General features: G+C 42.8%; 1 protein-coding gene and 1 long non-coding RNA gene across 2 annotated transcripts in view; one reads left to right on the plus strand and one right to left on the minus strand.

Annotated features, from left to right (window-relative positions):
* Positions 1–2,976, plus strand: part of FBXO47 (F-box protein 47) — a 28,436-nt gene extending 25,460 nt beyond the window's left edge. Inside the window, exon 11 of the mRNA XM_021067059.1 lies at positions 1,028–2,976. Within this exon, the coding sequence (XP_020922718.1) occupies positions 1,028–1,140 (113 nt within the window). The 3' untranslated portion in view covers positions 1,141–2,976. The remainder of the gene's footprint in view (positions 1–1,027) is intronic.
* On the minus strand, positions 9,289–12,556 carry LOC110256016. The gene is made up of 2 exons (XR_002337142.1): positions 11,260–12,556; positions 9,289–10,677 (listed from the first exon to the last, which is right to left on the minus strand). It is a non-coding gene; the product is annotated as an uncharacterized LOC110256016 (long non-coding RNA).

Below are 15,296 nucleotides of genomic sequence, written 5' to 3' on the forward strand. Positions count from 1 at the left end.
GCATGTAGATGGTGCACAGGTGTGAGGACAATGGATTCTAGTCTCCCCTGAAGGCAAAGATAATTTTGTGTAGACTTTTATTTCTAGGCTAAGGATAGAAAAAGCAGGCATTGTTTGTTTTTCCATGAGATATATTTAGTTCTAGGTTTTGTCACTTTTTAAATCCGGTAGTGGTTTTGATGGAAAACATAAAATTGAAGAGTCTGCTCTGAAAGGAACCAATTTCAATTCGGCAGAGCAAAACATTTTAACTTGCTTACTTAACCAACTATCATAATCATCATAATAATATCATTTATTTGTATAGTTCACACATATATTATTTTACAATTTTATTAGGTGGCCACCATGATCATGAACCCTGTTTTACAGATGAGAAAACTAAGGCTTAGAGAAATTACCTGACTTGCCCATGGTCATGAAGTTAGAAGCCATGAAGCAAGGACCAGAATCTTTTTTCTGACTTCTAATTCGTTGCTCTTAATTCCATGATTTCCTTGGTTAAGGTCTGACTTAGTGAAAATCACTAACATGGAGTTCTTTTCATGGCTCAGTGGTTAACGAATCCAACTAGGAGCCATGAGATTTCAGGTTCGATTCCTGGCCTTGCTTAGCGGGTTAAGGATCCAGCCTTGCCAAGAGTGTGGTGTAGGTTGCAGATTTGACTCAAATCCTGAGTTACTGTGGCTCTGGCGTAGCCCTGCAGCTACAGTCCGATTTGACCACCCCTAGCCTGGGAACCTCCATATGCCAAGGGTGCAGCCCTAGAAAAGACGAAAAAAAAAAAAAAAAGGAGAATCACTAACTAGTTTTGTTTTGTTTTGTTTTTGCTTATGGTTTGTGTATTAGAGGAAAAGTCAATTCCATTTCATGGAAGATTTTTTTTTTTCTTTTTTGCTTATGGTTTAACTAGTCTTCTGTTACATATTCTTAGGGAAATTGGAATATCTTATGTTTCAAATAAATCATATATTTAAAAACTGTCATTTTCTTTTCCCTACTGCCTACCCCTGTGTGTGGCATATAGGAGACCGTGATGAAGATGACAGAAGCTTTTTGAATTTGTACCACCTTGTGCAAGCTCAGGCTAACTTCCATAAGGAGGTCCTGTCTTTGACCGTGAATACTCTTTCTACCTAAACACTCAGAAAGCCTTGCATTTAGAGAATATCTCACTGAACTAATGATGAGAATAGCGCTACTTTCCACACTCAAAGAATAGCATCCATGGGACTTTTTATCACCTCTAAGTAATTCAAAAGCAAGAGAAAATTCTGTTACATAGTTAGAGCAGACCCCGATTCACTAAATAGTGTGTATGTGTTCACTTTGCTTAAGTTGTGTGGACATAGTCTAGAATGTTCTGTGAAGATTTGCAAATAATAATTTAGAATATACAGATATAAATCACATTTTTCACCTTCTTGGCCTATGATTACAAAGAACATTATATTCGATTCGTGTTTTGCAGATCAAAAACCAAACCAAAGGAAGTATGTGTGTATGTATGTGCATATTCATACATGTATATGTTGCACACATATATGAATACAAATACATGCACACACATATATTTCCTTCTTTAGGACAAATAATCTAAAAAGTCTATAAATAGAGGAATGTATATGTTGTCTTAATACAATCAAATCATCTTTCATTCTTTCTGGGTTTTACAGTAAAATGTTACAAGTAAGAGAAAATAGAAAATGAAAGAAAGCAGCTATTCTGCTGCCACAACACACAACCAATTTGTACTTCCTCCTAAAGTTTTTCTCCCTGTTGGAAAGAGTGGGCCTTGAAGGGAACTGGATGCAGGGATGGCTTGAGCAACCCAAAGAGAGAGTGGGGTTTTATTCACTCGAGTAAATGGATTCCAAGAAGCCCTGGGGCCTATTTTAGTTTGTCTCGCATCTGCCACCATCTCTCATATGATTAAAATAGAAAACTGTAATGCCTAATGTGCAGAAATAATGCTGGAGCCCTCCTGGATCTCCTATTTTCCTCTCCTTGGGTTTGATCACTTTACTTCCCCTGAAGACACACCCCTTCCCACGGGACTTCTCAGAGGCTGCCTTTCTTTTCCTAAACTCTTGGCTTAACTCACCTCTGGAGCTCAAGAAGGGGAGAAATACTAAAAGACATGGAAATTCCCCGCAGAAGTGGGGTATAAATTGTGGGAAATTCTCAAGTTTGGCAAGAGGGGCTCAGTAAGAGATTCAATCAGATTGAGAAAGAATGAAAATTGTGGAGAAAATAATGAATAGTGATAACAAGGTTTTACTATATTTTATTAGCAAAAGGACTTACCTTCGTTTTTTTGAGTGAGGTCAGAAATTGACTACCTTTCTTTAATGTAATTCCATCAGTGGCAGGAATTTTTTTTCTCCAGAGTTTAGAATTTGCTTATTTATACACAAAGTTCTTGCTTTTATCTTGGTTTCGTTTTCTTCTTTTCAGTTTAAGGATCCACCCATAACTAATTTAAAACAATTGAAAGTTGCAGACGTCAGAATACAAAACAACACTTTAGTTGCCTTTTTCTTTTCCTTCTCTCACTCTTTTTTCCGTATGTACTTTGGAAAGTGAAATCCATTTATTTATCAAAACACTGATGATTCCAAGTTGAGAATATTATATGGGAGGGGGGGAGAGAAAAACAAAAGAAAACAGTAAAATTTTTAATATAAATAGTGAATATTTTAAATATTTTACTAAATAGATATTATATTTCATTCCCTTAGAAAAGGAAATTTAGTACTGTGAATTTCCTTGAAGTCTTTGAACTATCCAATTCCCCATAGCAGTTATTTTCAGCAGGTTCACAAAAAAGCGTAGTTTAATTTAAAACATTTTTTAATCCGGATTTTCAATCCCTTTGCACACTGGAACTGACATGACTGCTGCTGTAAATTTTTTTAACTTACATTATTTCATTATTCATTATAATTGTAAAATTATTATCTCATCCTCCCCAGAAATTTGGAACATAAGAAAATCTGATTCTTTTTTTTTTTTTTTTTTTTTTGTCTTTTTGCCTTTTCTAGGGCCACTCCTGCGGCATATGGAGGTTCCCAGGCTAGGGGTCGAATCGGAGCTGTAGCCGCCAGCCTACGCCAGAGCCACAACAACTTGGGATCTGAGCCAAGTCTGTGGACCCATACCACAGCTGATGGCAATGCCAGATCCTTAACCCACCGAGCAAGGCCAGAGATAACCTCATGGTTCCTAGTCAGATTCGTTAACCACTGTGCCATGACGGGAACTCCCTGATTCATTCTTTGGGTACAGTAGATAAATGATATCATCTTGCTACCAATAAAAAGTAAACTGACAAACTCTTCATTCAATTATTAATAGATAAAAACATTTTAGACCAAATTTGCAGCTTCCTCAATTTGGCAGTTTTTTGGAGTTCCTGTCGTGGCTCAGTGGTTAACGAACCCGACTAGGATCCATGAGGATGCTGGTTTGATTCCTGGCTTTGCTCAGTGGCTTATGATCTGATGTTGCCATGAGCTGTGGTGTAGGTCACAGACAGGGTGGGATCTGGCGTTGCTGTGGCTGTGGCGTAGGGCCGGCGGCTACAGCACTGATTCTACCTCTAGCCTGGGAACCTCCATATGCCTTAAGTGTGGCCCTCAAAAGACAAAAGAAAAAGAAACTAAAGTTTACGTCGTGTGAAAAATATTCTATACCTTATGAAACTATTGTTAATACTTTTTTGGACAACTCCTTCTTATGCCCTGCTGACCCCTGAACTTTTTTGTCTTCACAAGTAGGCAGTACGTTACTGTACTTGGGAAGACCTAGTCCAAGCATTCAGGGAGCTCAAGCGGTTGTTTATCAGGCTGCTCTTCATAGTATGAACAATAGGCACCATATTCACGCTTTATCCATCCCTTCATGGCTTAGTTGGTGCTTCCAGCTCTTCCATTAATAATAAAGATTTTATTGCCAAGATAATAATTCACCTTTGGAGGTGAGAGCAAGCATGAGGTGCTCAGCAGAAGGTACAACTGGAAGAACCATCTCATGTCAGTAAAAAGCAAATATGATCCTCTTTGTGTGGTGGTTACTTAAGAGTTAACCCCTTTAAGTGACTAGTACTCAATTATATGATTACAGGTTTTCATGTCAATAAATGTTGTGAAGGGTAAAACCACAATGCTACCACAAAAGCCTCTACCACAAAGGCCTCTTTGGTTATAGGATATTTTACTTGCAATGTGACTTCTTTACCAATTCCATTAGCAGGTAGCTCTGAAACCTCTAAGAAATTGGGCTATGGACATATGCTCCTTGGCTTATGAGACATCACTAAGATAGGAAAGATCATCTGAAAGACAGGTATATTGGGCAGTCTTCTCTAGGTTCAAAAAAAAAGTGCCAAAGCCCAAGAACATATTTTTTTTTTCATCAAGAAGAAAACATAACTCCAGAGAATTACCAGAGAATTGCTCAAGTAACTAGAGACTCAAAAAAAAAAAAAAAAAAGCAGAAACTTAGTTTAATCCTTGAAAAAAAAAAAAAAAAAGTAGGTATTCTAAGATCACTTAAAGGTGGGTGCACAAAGCTGAAAAGTATGCATTGTTATTTTTAAAGTATTATATTATGGTGAACTGTCTTTGATACCTATATATTTAATATTTGCTAATTTTATTTGTTATTTATTCATATTAACACAATAAAATTAAAATTAGAAACATTTCTAACTTGTTTAGAGTTTGTCATTATGCAAATCACTGAGCGTGTCATTCCTTTAAATGTTTTCGTCATTTTTTTTTTTCCTTTTCTTTCTTTTTTGGCCACCCTGCAGCATATGGAGTTCCCAGGTCAGGGATCAGATGTGAACAACAGTTGTGACCCATACCATAGCTGTGGCAGTGCTGGATCCCTAACCTACTGTGCTGGGCCAGGACTCCCAATGCTCCAGAGACGCTGCTGATCTCATTGAGCCATAGCAGGAACTCCTCCATATTTTTTAAATATGGGTTAAGGATCTGGCATTGCTGCATCTGTGGCATAGGTCTCAGCTGCTGCTCAGGTTTGCTCCCTGGCCCAGGAACTTCCATATGCCTCAGGGCAGCCAAAAAAGAAGAAAAAAAAAATTTTAAGTATAGTTGATGTATAATGTTACGTTAATCGCTGGTGTATAATATAGATTTACAATCTTTTTTTTTTTTTTTTGCTTTTTAAGGCCGCACCTGCAGCATATGGAAGGTCCCAGGCTAGCAGCAGAATCACTGCCAGCCTATGCTGCAGCCACAGCAATGCGGGATCTGAGCCATGTCTGCCAGCTCATGACAACACGGGATACTTAACCCCTGAGCAAGGCCAGGGATCGAACCCTCATCCTCATGGATAATAGTCATGTTCGTTACCACTGAGCCATAACAAGAACTCCCAAGATTTACAATCTTTAAATGTTATACTCCATTTATAGTTATGACAAAATATTTGCTATGTAATTCTTTTAAATTATTTCTTGTGGAAGAATTTATATTTTAGCTGTTAATTATAGCTCTACCATGATCAAAAAAATAAAAGCCTTGGAGTTCCTTTTGTGGCTCAGTATCTATGAGGATGTGGGTTGGATCCCTAGTCCTGCTCAGTGGAATAGGTTGCAGACAGGGCTGGGATCTGGTGTTGCTGTGGCTGTGGTGTCAGCTGGCAGCTGTAGCTCAATTCAACCCCTAGCCTGAGAACTTCACATGCCACAGGTGGGCCCTAAAAAAAAAAAAAAAGTCTTAATATAAAATGTTTCAATTAGCTACACATTTATGTATGTTTATGCTTAATGTTATAGTGTATAAATAATTTCATTTACTAGCAACAACTTTTTTTTCTTTTTTTTCTTTTTTTTTTTTGTCTTTTTAGGTCTCATTCGTGGCATATGGAGGTTCCCAGGCTAGGGTTCTAATCTGAGCTGTAGCCACTGGCCTATGCCAGAACCACAGCAACGCCAGATCCAAGCCACATCTGCAACCTACACCACAGCTCATAGCAACACCAGATCCTTAACGCACTGAGCGGGGCCAGGGATCAAGCCTGCATCCTCATGGATACTTGTCAGATTCGTTTCCGCTGAGCCACAACAGGAACTCCTACTATCAACAACTCTTCTCTTTCTTTGTTTTTTGCCTTTTTTTTTTTTTTTTTTTTTTTTTTTTTGCCTTTTCTAGGGCCGCTCCTGCAGCACATGGAGATTCCCGGGCTAGGGTCTAATGGGAGATGTAGCTGCCAGCCTACACCACAACTTAAGGCAATGCCAGATCCTTAACCCACTGAGCAAGGCCAGGGATCGAACCCGCAACCTCATGGTTCCTAGTCAGATTCGTTAACCACTGCGCCACGACGGGAACTCCAAGAAATTCTAATAATATTCCAATTTTCGGTTGCCTGGCAGCTATGGTGTTCCCAGGCCAGGGATCAGATCCCAACTATAGTTTCAACCTAAGCCACAGCTGGGGCAATGCCAGATCCTTAACCCATTGTGCTGGGCTGGGGATCGAACCTGCATCCCAACGCTCCCAAGACACCCCCAATCCGTTGTGCCAGAGTGGGAATTCCTAACAGCATTTTTCGAACACCGAAATATGTAATTAAGTATTGTGGATAACTGCAATTTCCCACAACTATAAAATCTTACAGTGTTTTCCTAAGAACAAAGTTCTTAAATATTTCTAAAATGTATCTGCCTTGGCATGTTTGCGTTTATAATGGAAGATATGTCAAAGGCTTTTTCTCTTTTTGCCTTTACACATGACTTTGGTTTTGTTTGTTTAAAATAGATGGGAGCAAAATTAACTTAGAAGAGGCCATTCTAGGCTTAAAAAATTTTGGATTGTGATAAAGCCAAAGCCTGTAATTTACAAAGACAATTTTCCCACTTTAACTATGCTTAAGTACTTTACTAAGAAAAATTCCCATTTTTTTAGGAATTTAAAATTAAAATACTTTGGGGAGTTCCTGTCGTGGCTGGCTCAGTGGTTAACGAATCCAACTAGGAACCATGAGGTTTTGGGTTCAACCCCTGGCCTTGCTCAGTTGGTTAAGTATCCATCGTTGCTGTGGCTGTGGTATAGGCTGGCAGCTACAGCTCTGATTAGACCCCTAGCCTGGGAACCTCCATATGCCTTGGCAGCTGTGGCCCTAAAAAAGATAAATAAATAATAAAATAAAATAAAAATACTTTTAAGGAATTTTGAAATTTGAACAATGTTAATTTTAAGCCTTTTAAAAGAGAACAAATTTTCTGAAATATAGTAAATCATGTCATGTGTTTCAAACTCAGAAAGTTTGGATTTGATTCCATATAAAGCACCCAGAACAATAAGTTTTAGGTGGTTCCAAATTAGCAACATTTCATCTTCCCATTATTTAACTGTTTCCCAAAATGTATTCTCTTTCTCCTAAAATAAAATATGATCAGAGCCGCACACCAGATCCTTAACCCCTGATCAAGGCCAGGGATCAAACCCACACCCTCGTGGATACTAGTCGGATTCGTTACTCCTGAGCCACAATGGGAACTCCAAAACTTCTTATTTTTTTAGTCAAGAAAGCAGATATTGGAGTTCCCATTGTGGCCCAGCAGTAACGAATCCGACTAGTATCCACGAGGGTGTGGGTTCAATCCCTGGCCTTGCTCAGGGGTTAAGGATCCGGCATTGCCGTGAGCTGTGGTGTAGGTCGAAGATGCAGCTTGGACCCTGCATTGCTGTGGCTGTTGGGTAGGCTGGCAGCTGTGGCTCCGATTCGACCCCTAGCCTGGGAACCTCCATATGTTGTGGGTATGGCCCTAAAAAGCAAAAAAAAAAAAAAAAAAAAAAGAAAGAAAGAAAGCAGGTATTATTATAATACCACATTAATTTTTTTCTGAGTAATCTACAGTTATTTAGAGATGCTTTTACTACATTGATGTGGGCCAGGTACAATTTTTTTTTTTTTTTTTTTTTTTTTGGCCATACACGGGACTTGTGGAAGTACCTGGACCATGATTCAAACCCACACCGAGGTAGAGCTGGAGCCACAGTTGTGGCAACACCAGATCCTTAACCTGCCATACTTCCTACAATCCCCATGTTTATAAGATATGTGCCCTATGACACAGATTTATAAAATTTACACAAAACTTTATATTACAGAAGCAGTTTTTTCGGTGTTTTATTATGTTTTAGGATGGCAATATACAAATAGTTGATATGTGAAATTTAGAAAATTTTTATCCAAGTGAACACACTAAAACTGATATAAACTGGAATATTATAGCACAGACAATGGCACAAGTTCATAAAATTTCTTCCAAAATGTTATTTATTTTGTAAAACCATAATATTTCTCAAGTAATTGAAAACATGGGTAATCTTTCTGTCTTTACATTATGCCCAATACCAGGGGTATATATCACTAGCGTACAACTGAAATTGGCTGATTGTTTTCATTGAATTGATTGGTGGTTTCAGCATTGTATGGATACAGACAGAGAGCCTTGACCTCATAAAAGACTTCAGAGCAGGCTCGATTGGAGACTATATCATGAAGATTTACACCAAGTTTACCTGTAACTTGCACCCCTCCAAAATACTGACACGAGCCCTAATTACCTAGGTAAAGACATACAACGGCTATCTTGACTGGAAAACAAAATTTTAGTTTGAAACATAAGTTATGACCAAGTTAGAGGAATGTTTTAGTGGGAAAGTTTACATCAAGGGCTCCACAGGAAATTGAACATCATCTCTGAATGCACTGAAGTTCAGAGCCGTGTTTTTTACATTGGTGTTATCTGTCAGATTATCTCTTTTTGTTACCACCATGGAGTAACTGTACTTGTTAAGAGTCTCTAAACAGCTTAGGCAAATTATCACTGATATATTTGGGGGGGGTAAGTAAATACTTTCATTTTCTCCTTGCAACGTGGCCACTGGTACCCCAAAAGTTTTGCGGTTGAGTTTTCATTATACAATGTCATTAGGGGAGAGTGGAAAAGTGGACTACTGATGAACCATTAAACGTTTGTTCTGGAGTTTCTGTCGTGGTGCAGTGGTTAATGAAACCGACTAGGAACCATGAGGTTGCGGGTTCGAACCCTGGCCTCACTCAGTGGGTTAAGGATCTGGCATTGCCATGAGCTGTGGTGTAGGTAGCAGACGCGGCTCAGATCCCACGTTGCTGTGGCTCTGGTGTAGGCTGGCAGCTACAGCTCTGATTCAACCCCTAGCCTGGGATCCTTCATATGCTGCAGGATCGGCCCTAAAAAGACAAAAAAAAAAAAAAAAAAAAAGATTTTCTAGTCCAATCATTTATTTGTCAGAATAAATTAAAGCCCTGAAGGTTAAAAAAACTTATTGAAGATCACATAATATGTTGCCAAGTCAAGCTTCTAGAACAGTGTTTTTTGGTGTCAAATTTTAATTTTTCCATTTTAATTGTGACATATATGATATTGCCTCAATTTTATTTCAATTTAAAACATGGAAATGGAACACAATGTATGAATAAGAACTACGTTAATCTTTCTCCTTGTTTATTTATTTACTTATTTATTTTTCCTTTTTGCCATTTCTTGGGCTGCTCCCATGGCCTATGGAGGTTCCCAGGCTAGGGGTCTAATCGGAGCTGTAGCCACTGGCCTACGCCACAGCCACAGCAACTCAGGATCCAAGCCGAGTCTGCAGCCTACACCACAGCTCACGGAAACACCGGATCCTTAACCCGCTGAGCGAGGTAAGGGACCGAACCCTCCACCTCATGGTTCCTAGTCGGATTCATTAACCACTGAGCCACGACGGGAACTCCATCTCCTTGTTTATTTTTATACTAGAAGGAAAAGTCAAGTAGGGAATCATCATGATGGACTTTTCAAAGGAACAGATACCACAGATTTGGGGCCCAAGGCTACTTCGGATCCCTAAATATATGGTTTCCTCAACCCTACTTAGAGAAATATGATGAAAGTTTTTGCTTTCTTTTTTTTTTTTTTAAAAAAAGACCATTTGACAATATAAAAAACATTTATTTGGGGGTATGAGAGAGATTTTTTTCCAAATAACAAGATAAGTCTAGCCATCTTTTTTCAATCATTTGTAATTTAGTTAGGCACCAAGAATGAGGACAATATAACTGTTTCTCTCTTTGAATGAGATGCTGGAGCACAAGGGGTCTGGAAAGATATGAGAAATCTTAAAAACTCAAATGACTAGTTCCTTCTAGAGAGTGAGACACGGGAAACCACACAACCTCAGATTGTGTAATCCCTGAAGACCGTGATAAAGTGACCGCCTCATAGATGAAGACAGATAATGTGCTCTAGGACTTAACACAAGGGAACCCCTGCGTGTGAGAGAGAAAGGAAAGAACGTATTGCAGCATCATATGTGGTGGCATTTAGACTTCAGGAAAAGCTATCAGAATGAATTTCGGAGCGATCCTCCACGGTAACTTTAACGAGTCTACATTTCCGCTCCCTGTGTCTACAAGCTTCATTGCATGCAGCAGCTGCCGGCCATGCCCGTGAATTCCTGACGTCCCAGCCGACTGCCTCTGCCTCTGAACTCAGAAAGCCCCTTGCTTGACAAGGGCGAACCATATCCGGAAGGTTCTGGAAGAGGTCTGCTGGACAGCAGGACTCCTGCTGTTGATAAAGGGGCCTCTCGTGGCACCAGAGTCCAGGAGCTGTGGGAAACCCAGAAACAGGCTCAGATGAGAACAGCAGCAAAGGTATCAGCTCCGATACTGGTCGTGGACTAAGACAAGAATTAGGAGTTCCTCTCTCCTCTCCACCAAACCCCACAGTTGGGAAAGAATTGACATCTCCTGCAAAACCCCACACCCAAGTAATCGTCATTTGCTACCTCACCCTCAATGAGAATGAATCACTAGTTAATTAATGCAATTATGCAAGCAAAATTGCCCGCCACTCTGCTGACCTATAACGATGTGTTTTACCTTTAATTACCAGGAGAAAATGGACAAGTTGGAGTTTGAGCACCTAACTTGAAGAAATAACTAGGAAATAATAGTCCCTCCCGGCAAGCACACTACTCCCAACCCATTCTACTTAAAAATCCTTCACATCATGGGTTTTATTTTTCATTTTAAAAATCGGCACTACATTAGGTGTCAAAAAAAAAAAAAAAAAAAAAAGAGGTTGGCATTTCTTATTTTTTTCAGAGTGGCCTGGGAAATGCTACATCAATGCACCTGAGGAAAAAATAGGAAAAAAGACCTCCTGTAATTTTGTTTTAGAATCAATACCCGAAATAATGACCAGAAGCAAAAATCCACCGATGCGTCAGCAGGCAGGATGCTCCTCCGCCAGTCAGCTTCATCCTTCCCCCATGCGCTGTTCTCCTGCGGGCTCCACGCCGCCGCTGCGGGCCCCTAGAGCAGATAGATAATATAGGACAGAATGACCAGGCCTATGATGGCAAAGAACATCAGGATGAAAATATCCAGCATTGTGGAGTCCTTGGCTGGGGAGGCCTCCGGATGCCGGGGAAACGCGAGCGGTGAGCACGGAGGTGGCGGTCAGTGGAGAGAAATGGCTCCCCCTTCCCTCCCCGGCTCAGCCCTGCTTTTTCCCTCCCCCTCCTGGGGCCTGAGGCTAAGGGATGCTGCCGCTCCATCAGCCGCCGACTTCCCTCCTCCCCCACCTTCGCAGCCGACCAATCACAAAGCCCGGGAGTGGGTAACCAAGGGACTGCTTGATTTAGACCGGGCAGACGTGAAGAGGCTCAGTTTCTCCCCAGGAACCCAATCCTACCCCTGTGTATCTAAATGAAACGTGCATGTTATGGAAGTAGGGGATCTGATCTGTATCCAGATGCCGTAGGAATGAATCCTCCCGAGGGCCTTTCCGCTCCCGTCTCCCTCTCACCCATCCTTGGCCAATGAGCTCGGAAAATAATGGTTGGGAGTGGGGTGGACCATGGCATGTTGTAAAGGCACATTTATAGAGGGACATGGACAAAGGTCTCATGTGAGTTCAGATGGCATCTCGGGATGGAGCTAACACGTACAGGATTCCTATACTGTGTCAGATATTGCACACCCGGGGTAATTTCAACCCTCCTACAAGCCTTTTACACAGGAGACTCGGAGATGGTCGGGGACTTGCCTGATACTTCATTGAAAGGGCAGAGATCAAGATTCAAAGGTAGGCTTGCCTACTCTGGAATCCACAGTCTTCTCTCACCACTGCCCCCCTCGCCGCCCCGCCCCTCCTGGCCCACCCGGTTAGTTTGAAATGCCCCCTTGGCCCCACCTGCACCACTCAGTTTGCGGTGCCTTCTGCTGAGATCGCTCCAATTACAGCGTGAGCACCAGAGGTCTCTCCTCCAGGGATTCCTTATCTCTTTGTGGCCGTTCCCCACATTCTCATCCTCTCTTGTATCCTCTTCAGAGGTCATTGTGGTGTTATACCCAGAGAGGGCATTAAAAACTCTTGCTTAAAAAGTCCATCCCCAGGAGTCCCCGTTGTGGCATAGCAGAAACGAACCCGACTAGGAACCATGAGGTTTCAGGTTCGATCCCTGGCTCGCTCAGTGGCTTAAGGATCCGCGTTGCCATAAGCTATGGTGTAGGTCGCAGGTTCGGCTCAGATCTGGTGTTGCTGTGGCTGTGATGTAGGCTGGCAGATGCAGCTCCAATTTGACCCCTAGCCTGGGAACTTCCATATGCCGCAGATGAGGCCCTAAAAAGAAAAAAAAAAAAAAAAAAAGCCCATCCCTGTGCAAGTAAGAGTGTCCAGAAATACAAACTCAGGTGGCTTCTTCTGAGAAGAAAGCAGAATTGATGTTTTCTGGTTTAAGCTGGGTGGTCGAGTTTATGATACTGAATATGTCTTGGGGGGGCTATGCCTTTTTATGTCTTATTTCCTATGTAAAAAAAACCTCCCTGTGACACTTCTGAGGCCTAGTGTCCTCCACCCCAGTGAGTTCCTTGGAAGGATGAGGCATTAGCATAACCTTTGTTACACTAAAGCCACTTGCAGAAGGGGGACTAGAAAGCCCTCGCAGTGGCTGGTGCTGGGAGGCAGGGCACAGAGCTCTCTGTGAGCAGGGCTTGGAGACTTGGTACTGGGTCCCTCCCAGGCTGCCCCCTCACCACTCCAGAGGGGTGTGAAGCCTCCTGGGGAGAGGGGGCTGCAGCTCCACGGACAAAAGGGGACCGGTCAACAGGAGCAGGATGCGCCGACTCGGTCCCTTCTATTGGGGAAATACTAGGCCACCTGCGCCTTCAGAGGGGGAGCAGGTGTCAGTCCGAGCTTTAATTATGTCACCCAGGAATGGCTCAGACACTCTACACCCTCCAGCCCTGCAGAGGCAGCCGTGTCACTCCCCGATGACAAAGGCTCAATTTGGGGAAAGCCCTTTTCTTTCTTTCTTTCTTCTTTTTTTTTTTTTAATTTGGATTTTCTAGGTCCGCTCCCCCAGCATATGGAGGTTCCCAGGCTAGGGGTCTAATAGGAGCTGTAGCTGCCAGCCTACGCCACAGCCACAGCCACGCCAGATCTGAGCCGCATCTTCGATGGATCCTTAACCCACTGAGTGAGCCAGGGATCGAACATGCAACCTCATGGTTCCTAGTCAGATTTGTTAACCACTGAGTCACGATGGGAACTCCGTGTAAAGTCCTTTTCTTTTCCACCCTGATGCTCATCCCGAGGCCAGAAAAGCCTTCATTCTGCATCCCCCACACGCCCCACCCTGTGAGTGGGAAATGCCCCTCTCCACAGAGCCACAGCCTCTGGCTGGCTGGTGGCTGGAGCTGGAGCCAAAGGGTCTGGAGTCCTTCTCTACCACATCCCCTTCCAAACCCTGCAGAAGAGGGAGGCTGCCTGGCCTTCTGGTCAGAGGTCAGTCGCAGGGCACCTGGGAGATACTGCTAGGAGAAGGGCAAAGGCCAAGGTCATGGCAGGAGGCTGGGAGGATCCCACTGGAGTCCTAATCTTCAGCCCTGCCACTGACTATGTGACTTCCACCAAACCACTGCCTTTCTGGGTTTCCGTGAACCCCATCTGTAAGACAGCCATCACAGCAGTCACAGGGCTTCTCACAGGGCTGTTAAAAAGGTCAAAGCAGGAGTTCCCATCACGGCGCAGAGGTTAACGAATCTGACTAGGAACCATGAGGTTGGGGGTTCGATCCCTGGCCTTGCTCAGTGGGTTAAGGATCCGGCGTTGCCACGAGCTGTAGTGTAGGTTGCAGATGCGGCTTGGACCCGGCGTTGCTGTGGCTGTGGTGTAGGCCGGTGGCTACAGCTCCAATTAGACCCCTAGCCTGGAAACCTCCATATACCATGGGAGCGGCCCTAGAAAAGGCAAAAAGACAAAAAAAAAAAAAAAAAAAAAAAAAAAGTCAAGGGGGAAAAACGTGTCATCAGGCATTTTAAGTGCTGCTTTGGGTTTTCTTTTTTTTTAAGTTTTCTTGAAGTGTAGTTAATTTACAAGGTTGTGATATTTTCTGCAGTACAACAAAGTGACCTCATCACACATATGCACACATCCATTCTCTCTCAGATTCTTTTCCCACATAGATGACCAGAGCATACTGGGTAGAGCTTCCCGTGCTATATAGCAGGTCCCCATTGGCCAATCAGTCCATTCCTCCCACCCCCCACCGGTCCCCTTTGGTAACCATAAGTGTTTCAAAGCCTGTGAGTCTGGTTTTGGGTCTTCGGACTGCCTATAGACGGCTTTGGCCATGTCTTATCCCACTGCTGGTCCCAGTCTGTCATTTCATTCCTCAACCATATGTGCCAAGCTCCCCCTATGTGCCAGGCAGAACCACCCCAGAAAAGCTCATTCATTAATCCAACAAATATTTGTTGAACAGATACGTGCCTGGCCCCGGGCAGGCAATGGGGGTGGAAAGACGGATTAGCCCCATCAACTGCCCTAGGAGTGCACTGGCTAGTTGGGAGACAGGTGAGGAAAAAAGATAGTTAAGGAGTTTCCATGGTGGCTCAGCAGTAATGAACCAGACTAGTATCCAAGAGGATGCAGGTTCAATCCCCAGCCTCGCTCAGTGGGTTAGGGATCCAGCGTTGCCATGAGCTGTGGTGTAGGTCACAGACCAGCTCAGATCCTGAGTGGCTGTGCTGCAGGCCAGCAGCTGCAGCTCCAATTTGACCCCTAGCTTGGGAACCTCCATATGCCAGGGTGCGGCCCTAAAGACAAAACAAACAAACAAAAAGACAGTTAAAAGGAAGCTTCTGGGAATGTCATTAAGCTGGACAGAGGGTGTAGTCAGGAACAAGCTGGCAAGTTCTCTACAAGGAGGAAGCAGTGC

Source organism: Sus scrofa, chromosome 12 (assembly GCF_000003025.6).
Source record: "Sus scrofa isolate TJ Tabasco breed Duroc chromosome 12, Sscrofa11.1, whole genome shotgun sequence".
Lineage (NCBI taxonomy): Eukaryota > Metazoa > Chordata > Mammalia > Artiodactyla > Suidae > Sus > Sus scrofa.